Source organism: Leptidea sinapis, chromosome Z (assembly GCF_905404315.1).
Source record: "Leptidea sinapis chromosome Z, ilLepSina1.1, whole genome shotgun sequence".
Taxonomy (NCBI): Eukaryota; Metazoa; Arthropoda; class Insecta; order Lepidoptera; family Pieridae; genus Leptidea; species Leptidea sinapis.
The window spans coordinates 16,327,403-16,341,288 of NC_066312.1; the positions used below are offsets into that span (position 1 = coordinate 16,327,403).

Sequence of the window (13,886 nt, forward strand, 5' to 3'; positions counted from 1 at the left end):
TAATATGAGTATGAGTTTGATTTTTGATTAATAACGTAAAAAACCTCCGACTGACAAACGTAAATCTTATAGTAACCCTCTTTTTTCGTCAGGGTTTAAAAAATACCTAACTTACTAACCTACTCCACTGATGTCACTGTCCAAATCTGGTTCTTAATTCAAAATACGCAGTATAAACTGAGATTTTTTTATTTATTGCTACCAATATATAATATTACAAACAACTGTATAGATATAGCAGTCAAATGGTGTAATTTTTGGCATGTGCCTTAATTCGGCTTTGTTTTTGTAGGACGTGAATTGTCTATATATATAGAACGTCATTGTAAATGTCAATTAAAGCTATTGAAAACACTCAAAGCTTCGCACAAGACCAAACACATCTGATAAAATTATAAAAGTAGATATAAATAAATAAGAAAAAATATTTATATGCTCCTCAGTGGACGGCTGGGAGCCGTGTCACTGACAGTCAGTTATTATGAGACATGACATATATACGAGTTTTTCCTTAAAATATTATTGACGTGCCGGGAGTTGGAATATTGTTATTAATTTTAATATTGAACGTTAATCACGTTTGTATGTATTTATGATAAATAAGGTTTAATCAATTAATTGTATACATTCAATAAATTGTTTTGATTTGATTGATTTGATTCCAGATCACAAACCGGCTCCACACCTGCATGATATTGTAATTAGCAATTAAATAACAAACATGATTCACGGTCCGTGTGGCGACATCAACCCTCATTCACTGAGCAAGATCGACCGCAATAATTGTTCCAAGCTTTACCCTATCATCAATGACGTTCTATACACATATAAGAACATATCATTCGCATTCTTAAACCGGAACGGCAAAAGTGTGCTTGAAGCAATGCAAGCACACTTTTCTCATTTGTCGTGTGTCAACTGTCAATGTCCGAATCAAATGTGAACTGTATAATTGTGTTACATTGCTGCTTATTGACCAAGAATATTTTTAACAACTGCAGTAAATGGGGCAATGTATATAGATATAGCAGTCGAAACGAATAAGGGTGAAATTTTTGGCATGTTCCATATTTTGGCCTTTTTTATCTGACGTGATATGTCTATATGAATAGAACATCATTGACTCTTTTAAACAAAAATATTGACGGAGACTATCAACGGTCTACTTCATAGGCGTCGACCATCCGAAGGTGAAATTATAGTACAAGCAATTGCAACAAAAGTGAAAGGAATTTCGTGAGCGAATCTGCAAATGTCACGATAGCCAGCAATGCCTCTGTTGACTGTAACCAACGAAAAAATATCAAGTTGGTTCATTTGTTTCTATCAACTTCATTCATTGTATTCGATGTAACCGACCGCGTTAAGTAGTAAGAAAACTCCAAAAACGGTCAGTTGAGGAAGTTCTTATTCCTAAAATTCCGTTGATCCCAATCGACGTGTCATTCACTGTTCATATATCAGAAAACTATATCATAAAAAGGCATAAAAGGCATTTATTTTCTCAGAATTGATTCCTTAAGAATTATTTTTGATGTCATTTCTAATATACTAGATACTACTACCGCTTCGGAAACAAATGGCGCTCTGAGAGAGAAGAAGCGGCGCAAGAAACTCTCCCAGCATTCTTTTTTTTGCGCTCTTTTCAATAAAAATATACAATATTGTACAGTCATTTCTATCGCTATAAAATAATCACAATCTAGTCCCAGGCTGTCCGATCATTGAGATATTCAGCTGTGGAGTAATAAGGATTTACGGCAGAGCCATTTTTTTTATAAAACATTTGAATTTATTTAGATAATGCCTGAACAGTGGCTGGGACTTTATTATAGAAGTGTATACATTTACCCTTAAATCTATTATGTATCTTATATATATATCTACATCGCTTTGGAAGTTCCCCCATCTCGCATCAAAACAAAATATTTCGTATACACAAGGTGCTTCAGAGGAGATTGTACTGTGGGCAACAATTTGATTCATTTAATAAGTTAACACAACATTGGGTGGGTAGTGTAAATGTAATTATATAAGTTAAGCGTCAATGTTTCGCCCCAAATCATCTGCAGCCGAGTGTACCAACCTACTTTTGTTCCTTTGCGTCACTTTATACCCTTTGAGCATTAAAAACGGATCGGTTCCATTCCTTCTATTGATGGGTTCGAAACTATTTTATTTGATTTGAAAATATTATGTTATTTATTGTGTCATTTGATCATTGAGATAGTAATGCCTCGAACTCACACAATTGTTGGGAAAGAGCTAGCTTATGAGAAGTGGAATATTTGTAAGTTAGGGTGCTATATTAAAAATATTATTATTTTTTGAAGTGAACACCTCATAAGCGGCCATGAGCACAATTTTTGGGGTGGGTATAAAATGTTAAACTCGCGTCAGGACACGTGGTCTGAAATTATCGGTGAAATATTTATACTTCTAATTAATTTAGTAGAAACAACGCGAGGTCGAGGGATCGAATTTCAGCCGTAAAATATTTTTTCAGTTTAATTATTTGGTTTTTAAGCTTTGTCATTACCGAAGGCGATAGTTATACTTGTATTTCTTTGTTACAATTTTGTGTAATTTTTTTTATTTTATTTCTTACGTCAGCTACCATAAACCTACTCTATCAGTTGTAGAGATTTGCGAATAATGATGGTGAAAGAGTCGTTGAAAATTATGGATTAAAGTTGATTTTTCTGAGAGATAAGCTTTTTCATGTAAAATAATTGTAATAGTTCTGAAGTGTTAAACTTTTTATGTAATATAAATTGTCATTCTTATATTCGATAGTGCAATAAATGAATATTGTATATAACCACATACATGCTAGTACTTCTATACTGATAAATAAATCAATTCGTGCGAAATTATTCCCTAACCATTCCAAAATATTCAGAAAGTGCACAACGAAATGTTCAAATTTCACTTCTGCCGGCACTCCCAGAATGCAAACCGTTTTTTTTTTTGTTTTGGGTGAAGATTTAATAATAAAAAAATTTGGAATAAAATTTACAATAATATTTTAGTTTTAAAAAATATATTAAAGTCAAAAAACCAAAGAGGTAGTATTTTATTTGGTTAACGCGAGTCTTACACAATTAATTAAAACACTTTTTAAAGGATTCATACGCGTGTTACTTGTAACCGTGTTTTTTCATTATATTTTGCGTTAAGTTACATTTTTATTATTATTTTAGTTAACCCAACGTTTCATGCCCTTTCTAGATCTCGTTTTCAAGGGGACAGTCCCCCTGGGGGGCAGTGTTTTATCCAAAGATGTATTGTAGAATTATTCACAAACTCAGTGTAATCTGCGATCTATGCCTCTTTTTTATTCTCCCAAAGTGGTCACATGTGGAGCGATCATACAAAACATGAATAGACGAGATTTCAAATTACGTATAGGACTTGGAAACCGAATTCATAACGTGCTTCGAGAATGATTAATTCGGTTTTGTTCAACCTTTATTCGAAATCTTACGGATTTTTGTTATTTAACTTTTTCCAATTGTCAAGACATTTGTCAGAGCACATTTTCAATTTCTGTAATATTATTATATTGTTTCGTAAATTTACGTTATCTTTGTTTAGCACCGCACGTCATTAGCGTACGTTCTACCTCTCGCTCCAATCTCGTAGAATTAAGCGGTTAATATACACCAATATTACTTATGACCCGAATAACTATCGCCCTGTTTCAGTACTGCCGACCCTAAGTAAAATTTTTGAAAAAAATATTTTAAGCCAAATGCTTACTCACTTTAATACTTATAAGTTATATAAAACAATTTGGCTTTACTAGGGGACGCTCGACTCCGGATGCAGGTGTTGAACTCATCAGTATTATTTTTGAGGCCTGGGAGGAATCACAGAGTGCACTTGGTATCTTTTGTGATTTATCTAAGGCTGTCAGGAAGCTATGTCAGTATGTTATAAGAGGATCTGTGCTCGATCTTCTGATCTCATATTTAAATAATAGGATTCAGAAGGTCGATGTGAATGGCAGTAGATCTCTTGGGACTCCTCTCGGTATACTACTATTACTTACTATTACGGTAGGTACTATTAGCGTCTATTCTTGGACAGGGTCCAAGAAAAGACACTTAATTAAGGAAGAGGTAGGGACCTTACCTAATTTATATAAATGATCTACCTAACCTTGCAGAAAAAACACAAGGTGGAATTGTTTGCGGATGACACTTCACTTATATTCAAAGTGAAACGAAGCCAAGTTTTATATGACGAAGTAAACAATGCTCTATCTGACAACGTGTACTGGTTTAGCGCCAATAACTTATTGTTAAATAGTTGTAAAACCAAACATATTAAATATACCGCGCCAAATGTCAAAAATGTAGATGCGAATATTTTATTAATCTTCTCTTGATTCCAAATTGCAATGGGGCCCCCATATTGAAGTATTGTAATCCATATTTTTATATAAAAAAAAACAGGCCCGCTGAGTTTCTTGCGCCCATTCTTCTCAGGTCTGAGGCAGTCATTTTTGAATGGGTGGTAGTTTTTGACGTTCAATAAGTGATTTTGAATCTTATTTTGAATAAAAATATTTAAATTTCAATAAGGATTTTAATCTATAAAATTGTATTACTTTAAATAGCTAACGAAACAATAAATACAAACCGTTTTACCATTAAATTTAAATCCCTATCTCACCCCTGACCATATCCCTGGGTGTTGGAATAGCGTAAGTCGAGAAATCGTGTTAATTTAGTACTTTTTTCATGAAAATAAGGGACGAGGCGAGCAGGACGTTCAGGTCATGGTAATTGCATGCATAATGATGCAGTGCCGCTCAGGATTCTTGAAAAACACAATATTTCGGAGCGGCACTACAATAATTGCGCTCGTCACGTTGAACGTAAGATGTTAAGTCTCATTTGCCCATAAATTCCACTAGCTACGGCGCCTTTCAGACCGAAACACAGTCATGTGTACACATTACTGCTTCACGTCAGAAAAAGGCGTCATTGTGGGACCCATAATCTAGCCGGCATCCTGTGCAAAGGAGCCTCCCACTGGTAGGTACTTACTCGCATATTCTTTTTCTGTTTTAAAGAAATTCATTGGATCGAACAGAATCGAACAGCGGCATCACCTGCTTCTATTATCATAAATATTGTATTTAAAAAAACATTAAAAACACGTCCTATTATGAATTTCAAATTGACTTTTGCAGAAAATAATTATTATTTATTTTCTCTGACATTCTCAAAGATCTACTGCGTATACCTACCTCCGAGCCCGAAATAAATATGTACACATAAGTTTTACTGAGGTGAAATTAAGTCACAATAATTGACGAATTTCCAAGTAACTTATGGTCAGCAATTTTAAATTTCAATTTGTACAGCAGAAACGCAATAGCAGTTTAAAACATACCAACACGTCATCCCATTGATGGATTAAAAAAAAGAGGATATTAAAATGACAAAAGCAGGAAATGGATTAGAATAATAATCTCGGATCGCCATTTTACGCCTGCGATTGAATAGCAAATAGTCGTGAAAATATACGTCTGCGTATATTGTAAAAAAAATATGTGATGTTAAAAATTCTTTATAATACCTAGTATTAGAACTAAAATCACTCCTTTGAGATTTTGCTCTGTTGTGTAAATTTGTGTTACAAAAATAGGTAATTTGAAAATCCCACCGGACATCCTTTTTAAATTAAATTTTATATATATATATCGGCAATACTCACAGGCTGCCCATATTTTTCTTTCAATAAAAGACTTATTTAAGTTATAAAAAATCTCAACTGTATGTACCGGGACTCAATTCCGCGATCTGTAGTTCGATAGACGGAAATGCCAAAAATGCCTTATTAGAAAACAAAAGTCACCAACCTCTTGTCCCTCCAAATTGCATGTATGGCTATTGAATCTCATCAATTTGACAGTCTTGTCGTTGGATCCAGTTGCCAGTAAGTCGCCGGCAGGGCTCCACGCAAGTGTGTAGATGCTTCCTTTGTGGTGCTTCGTCCTTTTCAGAAGCACCGTAGGAGCCGTAGGAGTGCTTACATCTCTGCATTAGAAAGATATCAATAATTAATAAACACCACTGAATTTAAATAAAAATTATTTTCTGTAATACGCTGGTTTTAATCCATAGACTGACAATCTCTTCGATTAAAAAAAGCACTGAAAATATTTTTTCACTATGTAAGTCATTATTGATTATATACAAATATTAACGGCCTCAAAGTAAACTTGGTATAAATTTATACCTGAGAATAAACCAAGAATATGCAAAATATTGACTATATCGCTGACAACACTGTCAATACAATGATAATTCTGTGAAGTTTTCCGAATGTCAGGCGGGCTTGCAAAAAAACGCAGGAAACTTTATCCGTCCGAATAAACCAATCATGAGTAAAATGTATATTTGTTAACATTTTGCATATTCTTAATTTATTCTCAGGTATAAGTTTATACAGCTATGAAATAAAGCTAGTAGACACTGTACTAGACGAATGATTTATAATAACTAAGGGCCTATTTCATAATAGACAAGTAAAGTAGCGAATTGTCATGGGATAAATTAATTTGTGGAAACGTACCAGTCCTGAGTAAGACAGATTGCTTTTCACAATAATTTCACCGCTATTTACATTTACAAGATGATTTATAGGCCCGTACAGTCCCGACGAAATATAAATATTGAATAAAATCTATCATTAAATTTAAATTCAAATTTCATTTTGGATTTTATTTTCTCAATTGTGTAACGAATTCAAGAATGTCTACTAATCAATAATTGTTATGAGCTTATTATATGTGTCAGAACCACTGACCATTGGACAGGCTGTTCCATATGTTTGACAGCAAATTTTTGTGCGTATTTGAAGCGCCACTCACGACTGTCCAGAGAACTAATTATGACGTATAATACAAATGACGGCAAAGGAACGTTAAAATACTCTGAAATATTATTGCATTTTGAATTAATTTCGTTCATTTTCTGTGTTATTTATACTTCAAGAATCAACGTAATCAAGTACACAATTTTTTTATTTGTCATTTCCCACCATCTATGTTGTCCACTAAGTTATCATCACTAGTTTTAGTACCGCAGACTCTCGCTACATGGCCAACAGCGCCAAAATGGCGAATACCAAACAGGCACAAAAGCACTTTGACAGCCGCCGCGCCAGTCCAGTGGGACATAGTAGAGGTCAGTAGTCAGAACATAAATACACTTGCGGCCTTACAAATAAAATTTGTATAAAGTTAAAATATAATAAATTAAAAGCATACTGCTTTTCATTGACAAAATTGTACTAAAAATTGCTTCTGTAATAAAAAATATATCTGTGGCGCAATCTTAATGCAATTATTATTCGCTACTTTTAAGAAGCAGCTATTAATTTGATCGCAGAGAGAAAGTGTGTCCAGTCCATTAAAACGAAATCTGATATTCCGTAAACAATTTCGTTTAGAGTTTTAGAGAAATAATGGACATTATTATACTATATGAAATGGCCGATATAACTTTGATCTACCATTGTTGTGATGGTACTTTTTTTTTTATTATAAGAGGGGGTAATCGGGCAAGAGTGGGAAATGAAAAGGCAACAAAATGATCCGATTATGTTATTATAGACGTCATATTTGGAGGGAACACATTAATACATTATCATTGTTATGATATAAAAGAATAACAATTTTAATTAAACTAATTACTGGCTGATACTTCTGAATAGAATGTGGTTTTATTGTAAGCCATTCCATAATGTTGATAATAGTATGGATTTATTTATACATTTTGTTTAAGCAAATATCTGCAAACTAATATCATATTCTACATATTAATCTTATTATTTCTGACAAAAAACAGAGATGGTGTTGAAGATTTGTATTCTAAGACAGAACACGTATAAGAAATCACCACGAGATTATAATTATTGTGAGATGATGAAACAACGACAAGTATTTTTATCGAAAGATGTTTTTAATTGTTTTTTTTTTAATGAAAATAAGGGACGAGACGAGCAGTACGATCAGCCGATAATATTTGATACGCCCTGCCCATTACATTGCAGTGCCGCTCAGGATTCTTGAAAAACCCATAAATTCCGAGCGACACTACAATTCCGCTCGTCACCTTGAGACATATGCTGTTAAGGCTCATTTGCCCAGTAATTTTACTAGCTACGGCACTCTTTAGACCGAAACACAACAATGCTTACACATTATTGCTTCACGGCAGAAAAAGGCGCCATTGTGGTACCCATAATCTAGCCGGCAACCTGTGCAAAGTAGCCTCCTACTGGTTTGTGATGGTGATGTGATGGTTATGATCACTACCGCCTGAGCTTTTGCGCTATCAGAAAAATTATAAAAGTATTGCCAGCCTTTTAAAGTTATATTTTTATATCATATCCACTAAGGAAATCAGAATGAAATTCGTTAAAAGTTTGTTAGAACGTGGATGAAAGTTTCTTGAAAACTGCACTGTGAATGAACGCTTCAGAACCAAATGAGTAGGGTAACCGAGTTTGTGGCGTGTACTGCGCTTAATAATAATATTATAATATTGGTAAGTTTTCCACAGGCCAACCTAAACGTTTTCCGCACACGAAACTTAATTAAACAGTGGGAGGCTCCTTTGCACCGCATGCCGGTTAGGTTATGGGTACCACCACAACGGCCCGCGGCGCCTGTTTCGGCCGTGAAGCAGAATGTGTAAGCATTACTGTGTTTCGGTCCGAACTGCGCCGAGGCTAGTGAAATTACTGGGCAAATGAGACTTGACATCTTTTGTCTCAAGGTGACAAGTGCAGTCGTACTGCCGCTCAGAATTTTTGGGATTTTCAACAATCCTCAGCGGCACTGCATTGTAATGGACGTATCAATTACCATGAGCTGAACGTCCTGCTCGTCTCGTCCCTAATTAACATGACAAAATTTATAATATCAATAACTGCGGTGGGATTTGACGCGGTTAAACTTGCAAAGCGCTAAATACACATATACATATATATATATATATATATTATGCAGTATGCTGTCATTATTAATTAATTGTACTTGTTCTTGACTTTAGATTAACTGTTATTAATCACGCGTACAGAGGGACATTCATTGCAATTTAATATAACAGGTTTACCTTGAATATTACACAACAGTCCAATTAAATTTGATTTTGTTTAAAATTTAAAGTCGGATAAATGTATAAATTGACTACACAAGTCCTTAACGTACTGGGTAAGGTTGAAGTAACATAATGTAGTTTTTAACTGACGCCTTAAAAGGCGTCTCAATTCTTCTGTATATATTTTCTGTTGTTTCAAATCGTTTCATTATTTTAAACATGTGGAGGGCAAAAGATCTACATTATAAACAACACATAAAATTTTCTTTTCAACTTATTAATAATAAAAAATACGGCCAATAATAATTCTATGATTTAAAGATTAAAACATTCAGGTTTCGAAATACTTTTGATGCTTGGAAAGAAAAACAATTATATATTAATTCTAGGTACATTATATAATTTTCGATTTTGCTAAGTTTTTTTTTAATATTACAGGTAAAATGTGTGATAAATATTAGTTTCGTGATTGAACAAAACAAATTCAAAATTTTTTAACCTTGACTTGACTATGTCTTATTTCAAAAATACACGATGCACCCTGCTAACACAGAATTTAACCTGGATTAACTCAGGATAATATCACCGTGGACCAAGTTATGAAGTACTCGTACTAAGTTATGGGTATAAGCTCGTATTAATTGAAATTGATTGCCACAGACACACCTTTGTATAACAAAGGCGCTGTGTTTTTTTGTTATAGAGCTTTGTGGAAAGTTGGGTAGTTGTGTGTCTACGACTCAGACAGATTTTCAAACCTATGAAAATTTTCCTGATGTCTACTATATCAGGAAAATTTTCAATGCACGACACTAGTCTTGCATAAGCCTGCCAGACGAGGTCTTTAATAAAATTATCACTAGAAAAGTTGTTATATACCTTAAAGCCAAGCTACGTGGGAATAAAACTGAAAGTTAAAATAAGCAAAAAAGAGAAATAAGAGATGATAACTAAAGCATAGGACAAAATTAAACAAACAACTATATAATAATAACACCTTCGTGTAGGAGCTATTCAAGCAATTTATAACAAAGTCATAATTGTTAAGAGAAAAATTTATAGAAATATGAATACTTATAATATTATGAACTCACTGTTACTAAGAATCTCCATCGTAGTTAGACTATGTAAGTAATGGAGCGACGAAATAACCATTATTGGAAAAGATCTGGAGCAGACTCGCCAGGGACACAACAACAATTTTTTAAATACTTAATAAGGCAATCTTTTTCTAAAATAAAACGGTTTGTTTTATTTTTGATGCATACTGTAACTATAACTTACAATTTTTTTTTTATGGAATAGGAGGACAAACGAGCGTACGGGTCACCTGTTGTTAAGTGATCACCGCCGCCCACACTCTCTTGCAACACCAGAGGAATCACAGGAGCGTTGCCAGCCTTTAAGGAAGGTGTACGCGCTTTTTTTGAAGGTACCCATGTCGTATCGTCCCGAAAACACCGCACAAGGAAGTTCATTCCAATTTAATGTGATGAGGTTCGCTCTTTCGCGCTAGGCATACAACCTTGGAAGACTACTGGAATAGGTGGTCGTTACGTAGCAATATACTAAAATATTTTGTAGAAAAAACATTATAAGCAAGTTAATCAGTACAAGGAATCAATAAAAGCTTTTTTTAATTAGGTTATAATATCCGGACAACCGAGCCTTGCTCGGATTTTTAAGAATGTACAAAGCTTGAACAAAAAAAAACTAATAGAACATCTTGATTCGAACCCGGATCTCCTGCATTCCCGATCAATGTCCCATCTGAGCTATTATAGTCTTGTATATAGTGGCGAAATTTGCCTTTGTATTCTAATGTTACTGTAGTTGTTTCTCATTAAAACACGGATAAGACTACATTTCTAAAATTGAAACCCAGCTAGATCGATTTATCGCCCCTGAAATCCCCTGTATACAAAATTTTATGAAAATCGTTGGAGCCGTTTCCGAGATTCAGATTTATATAATTATATAAAAGAATTGCTCGTTTAAAGACATAAGATTAACTCCGATACTGTCAGATACCACCGCTTGAAAAAGGTAAAAGTGCTCGACATCAGATCAGACAGATGGCGGATGCTTGTCTAAATAAAAACTTCAAAGCCGTGGAATACCAGCAAATATCTTTCTATTGTAAAGAATAACTTGCACGAGAAATACAAACAATGGGTGCAAAATTAAATGAGAGCTCTCATTGTATTTCAATAAGATTTATTCGACTCGACAAACAAACGCTTTGAGAATAATAAACACTTTGTATATAAACAAATTCGATTCTAAGGTTGTTGACCTCGGTTTATATATATCTGTAGATTCATTCACGCTTGTCCGTTGAGCTGTATTAGCGTGGCGATTTTATGTTAAGAGGCATTCGGACATTTGAGGGCAACATATCTCTCTAATTGTATATAATATAGTCCTTGAAGACTTGCGACTACGGAATTAGGCTTCAGTTATGAAATTTTCCAGGATCTGGCAATTTAATAAATCTATCCACGGTGAATCAATTAATACTATGGACGGGGTAAAATAACATTATATTGGCTATTTTGATAAATCTCTTACGAACGAAACGCGAGTGTTTCAGTATTACTTGAAAATATTCATGTATTTTTCACCTTACTTTTTTGTTTCCGAGGTTGATATAGTATATTATTATTATTTATTGTAAATATAATTTTAAGGATTATTTTGTTTGAATAAAATATATTGTTATGTTATCGGGGAACTCTAGTACAACAATATTCAAAACAAGTATCGTTCTATTATAGGCTTTGATTAGCTTAACCTGTATGTATTCACGTAACACAATCTCTGAACGTAATTACACCCCCACAAGACGTACGATTTACTTCAAAATTAACACCCGAACATAACACACACGATATAAAATATATATATCATAACTATCTATACTAATGATACTGACATAAATATTAAAACTGGTTTAATATATTTTTTTTTATCGCTATACAACGAACATTCCATCATCATTATCGTTTCAGCCGGAAGACGTCCACTGCTGGACAAAGGCCTCTCCCAAAGATCGCCGTGACGATCGGTCCTGCGCTGCCCTCATCCAACGTATTCCGGCGATCTTGACCAGATCGTCATTACATTGATATTAAAAAATAATTGTTTATTTTATAGAGAGTGATTTTAATTTTAATGTTAAATGATACACGTCTAATGTACTAATGTACACGTCTAAGTGATATACGTCAATGAAGCTGACTATGTTAATTAATCATCCTCCAGTTGCCTCTTCGGGGCTTTATTTGTTGCACATAACAACAACCGGTAATAGTACAGCTATAAAAGTAAGCCATTGCTATCCAGCACGCTTATTTACGGTATTATAAATCACAACTCATTATTTGCACGTTGGTTGTTCTGTTCAAATTACCGCGTTGTTAATAGCATCTGTGGACATACGTGCTCTAGCGACATAGACAACTTATACCTACAGCAGCGATCCGCGTAAACCGCAAACATTGTCAATATCTTATATCTTTAAACGAGCAATTCTTGTATATAAATCCAACGATTTTAATGAAATTTAGTAAACAGGTAGTTTCGGGAGCGAAAAATCGATCTAGCTAGGTTTCAATTAAAACAAATGTAATATCAACCGTGTTTTAACCACAATAACATTAGAATACAAAGGTAAGTTTCGCCACTATATACAAGACTATAATAGCTCCGATGAGACATTGGGTGAACCGGAAAGCAGAAGACCCCGGTTCGAATCCAGATGTCCTATTAGTTTCTTTTATTGTTTAAGTTTTGGTAAATTCTTAAAAAAAAAATTAACAAAAAAACAACCGACTTCAAAAACACTATTCCTTTTAAAACAACAGATAACAAGCACTAAAACGTATAAAAATAATGCGTATTTTTATTCAATCTACTTCACAATCACTTGACCATATCTAAGTACCATAACTTAGATGACTTAAATATCCTAATAGCATAAAAAAGATTCGGCCCAGTATCGTTAATTTGCTCCTAAGCATTCCGTTACTTTGTCATGAATTCCGTAATCAGAACCCAACCAAACTATCTTTGAAGTATATTTTTCCTCTTCAATAAAAAAAAGCATCAGCGGAATCGGTTAGCGCGATATTGAGTTATTTGTAAAGTTGTCATCCACATACATATAGCAAATTTAAGACTTTTATGGTTTTCTCTTGGATACCATTGTCAGATCTAGACCAATTTACAATGGGACCACACGGGAAGCACCAGCTTTCAAATAAAAAAAGAATTATCAAAATCAATTCACCCAGTCGAAAGTTTAGAGGTCACAAACATAAAAAAAAACATACCGACGAATTGAGAACCTCCACCTTTTTTGAAGTCGGTTAAAAATCCGAGCAAGGCTCGGTCGTCCAGGTACTATATATGAAATGATAGAGGTTTTCATCTGTGAGCGCATCACGGTAAAACTCCTTTTACATTGATTTAGAATGTTACCCAGATTAGACTTTACGTTATCGCATTATTGTAGCTGTCGTCGGGGTTCACCATTCATATTTCACAGTAAACATTAGGACAGGATCCTTTAATTTGATATAAAATAAACCGCAAACAAATCGCACAGATAAACAAAAAATAAGAAGAAATTGTGTGTGTTTAATCGTCTCCATACGACGGATAGGAATTCATCCGTTTCCAATAGGTACTTCACTTAACACTCGCCCTATTAAATTCTGCAGTCAATCTACTTCCATCTATCCTCTATTCGTGATCACA

At 34.1% G+C, this 13,886-nt stretch overlaps 1 protein-coding gene across 3 annotated transcripts in view; it reads right to left on the bottom strand.

Moving 5' to 3' along the window:
- LOC126978733 (WD repeat-containing protein 47) overlaps positions 1–13,886 on the bottom strand; it is an 81,615-nt gene that overhangs the window by 14,363 nt on the left and 53,366 nt on the right. For all 3 annotated transcript variants that reach the window (XM_050827769.1, XM_050827770.1, XM_050827772.1), the window contains one exon: positions 5,876–6,053. In XM_050827769.1, coding sequence (XP_050683726.1) covers positions 5,876–6,053 — 178 coding nt within the window. The remainder of the gene's footprint in view (positions 1–5,875; positions 6,054–13,886) is intronic.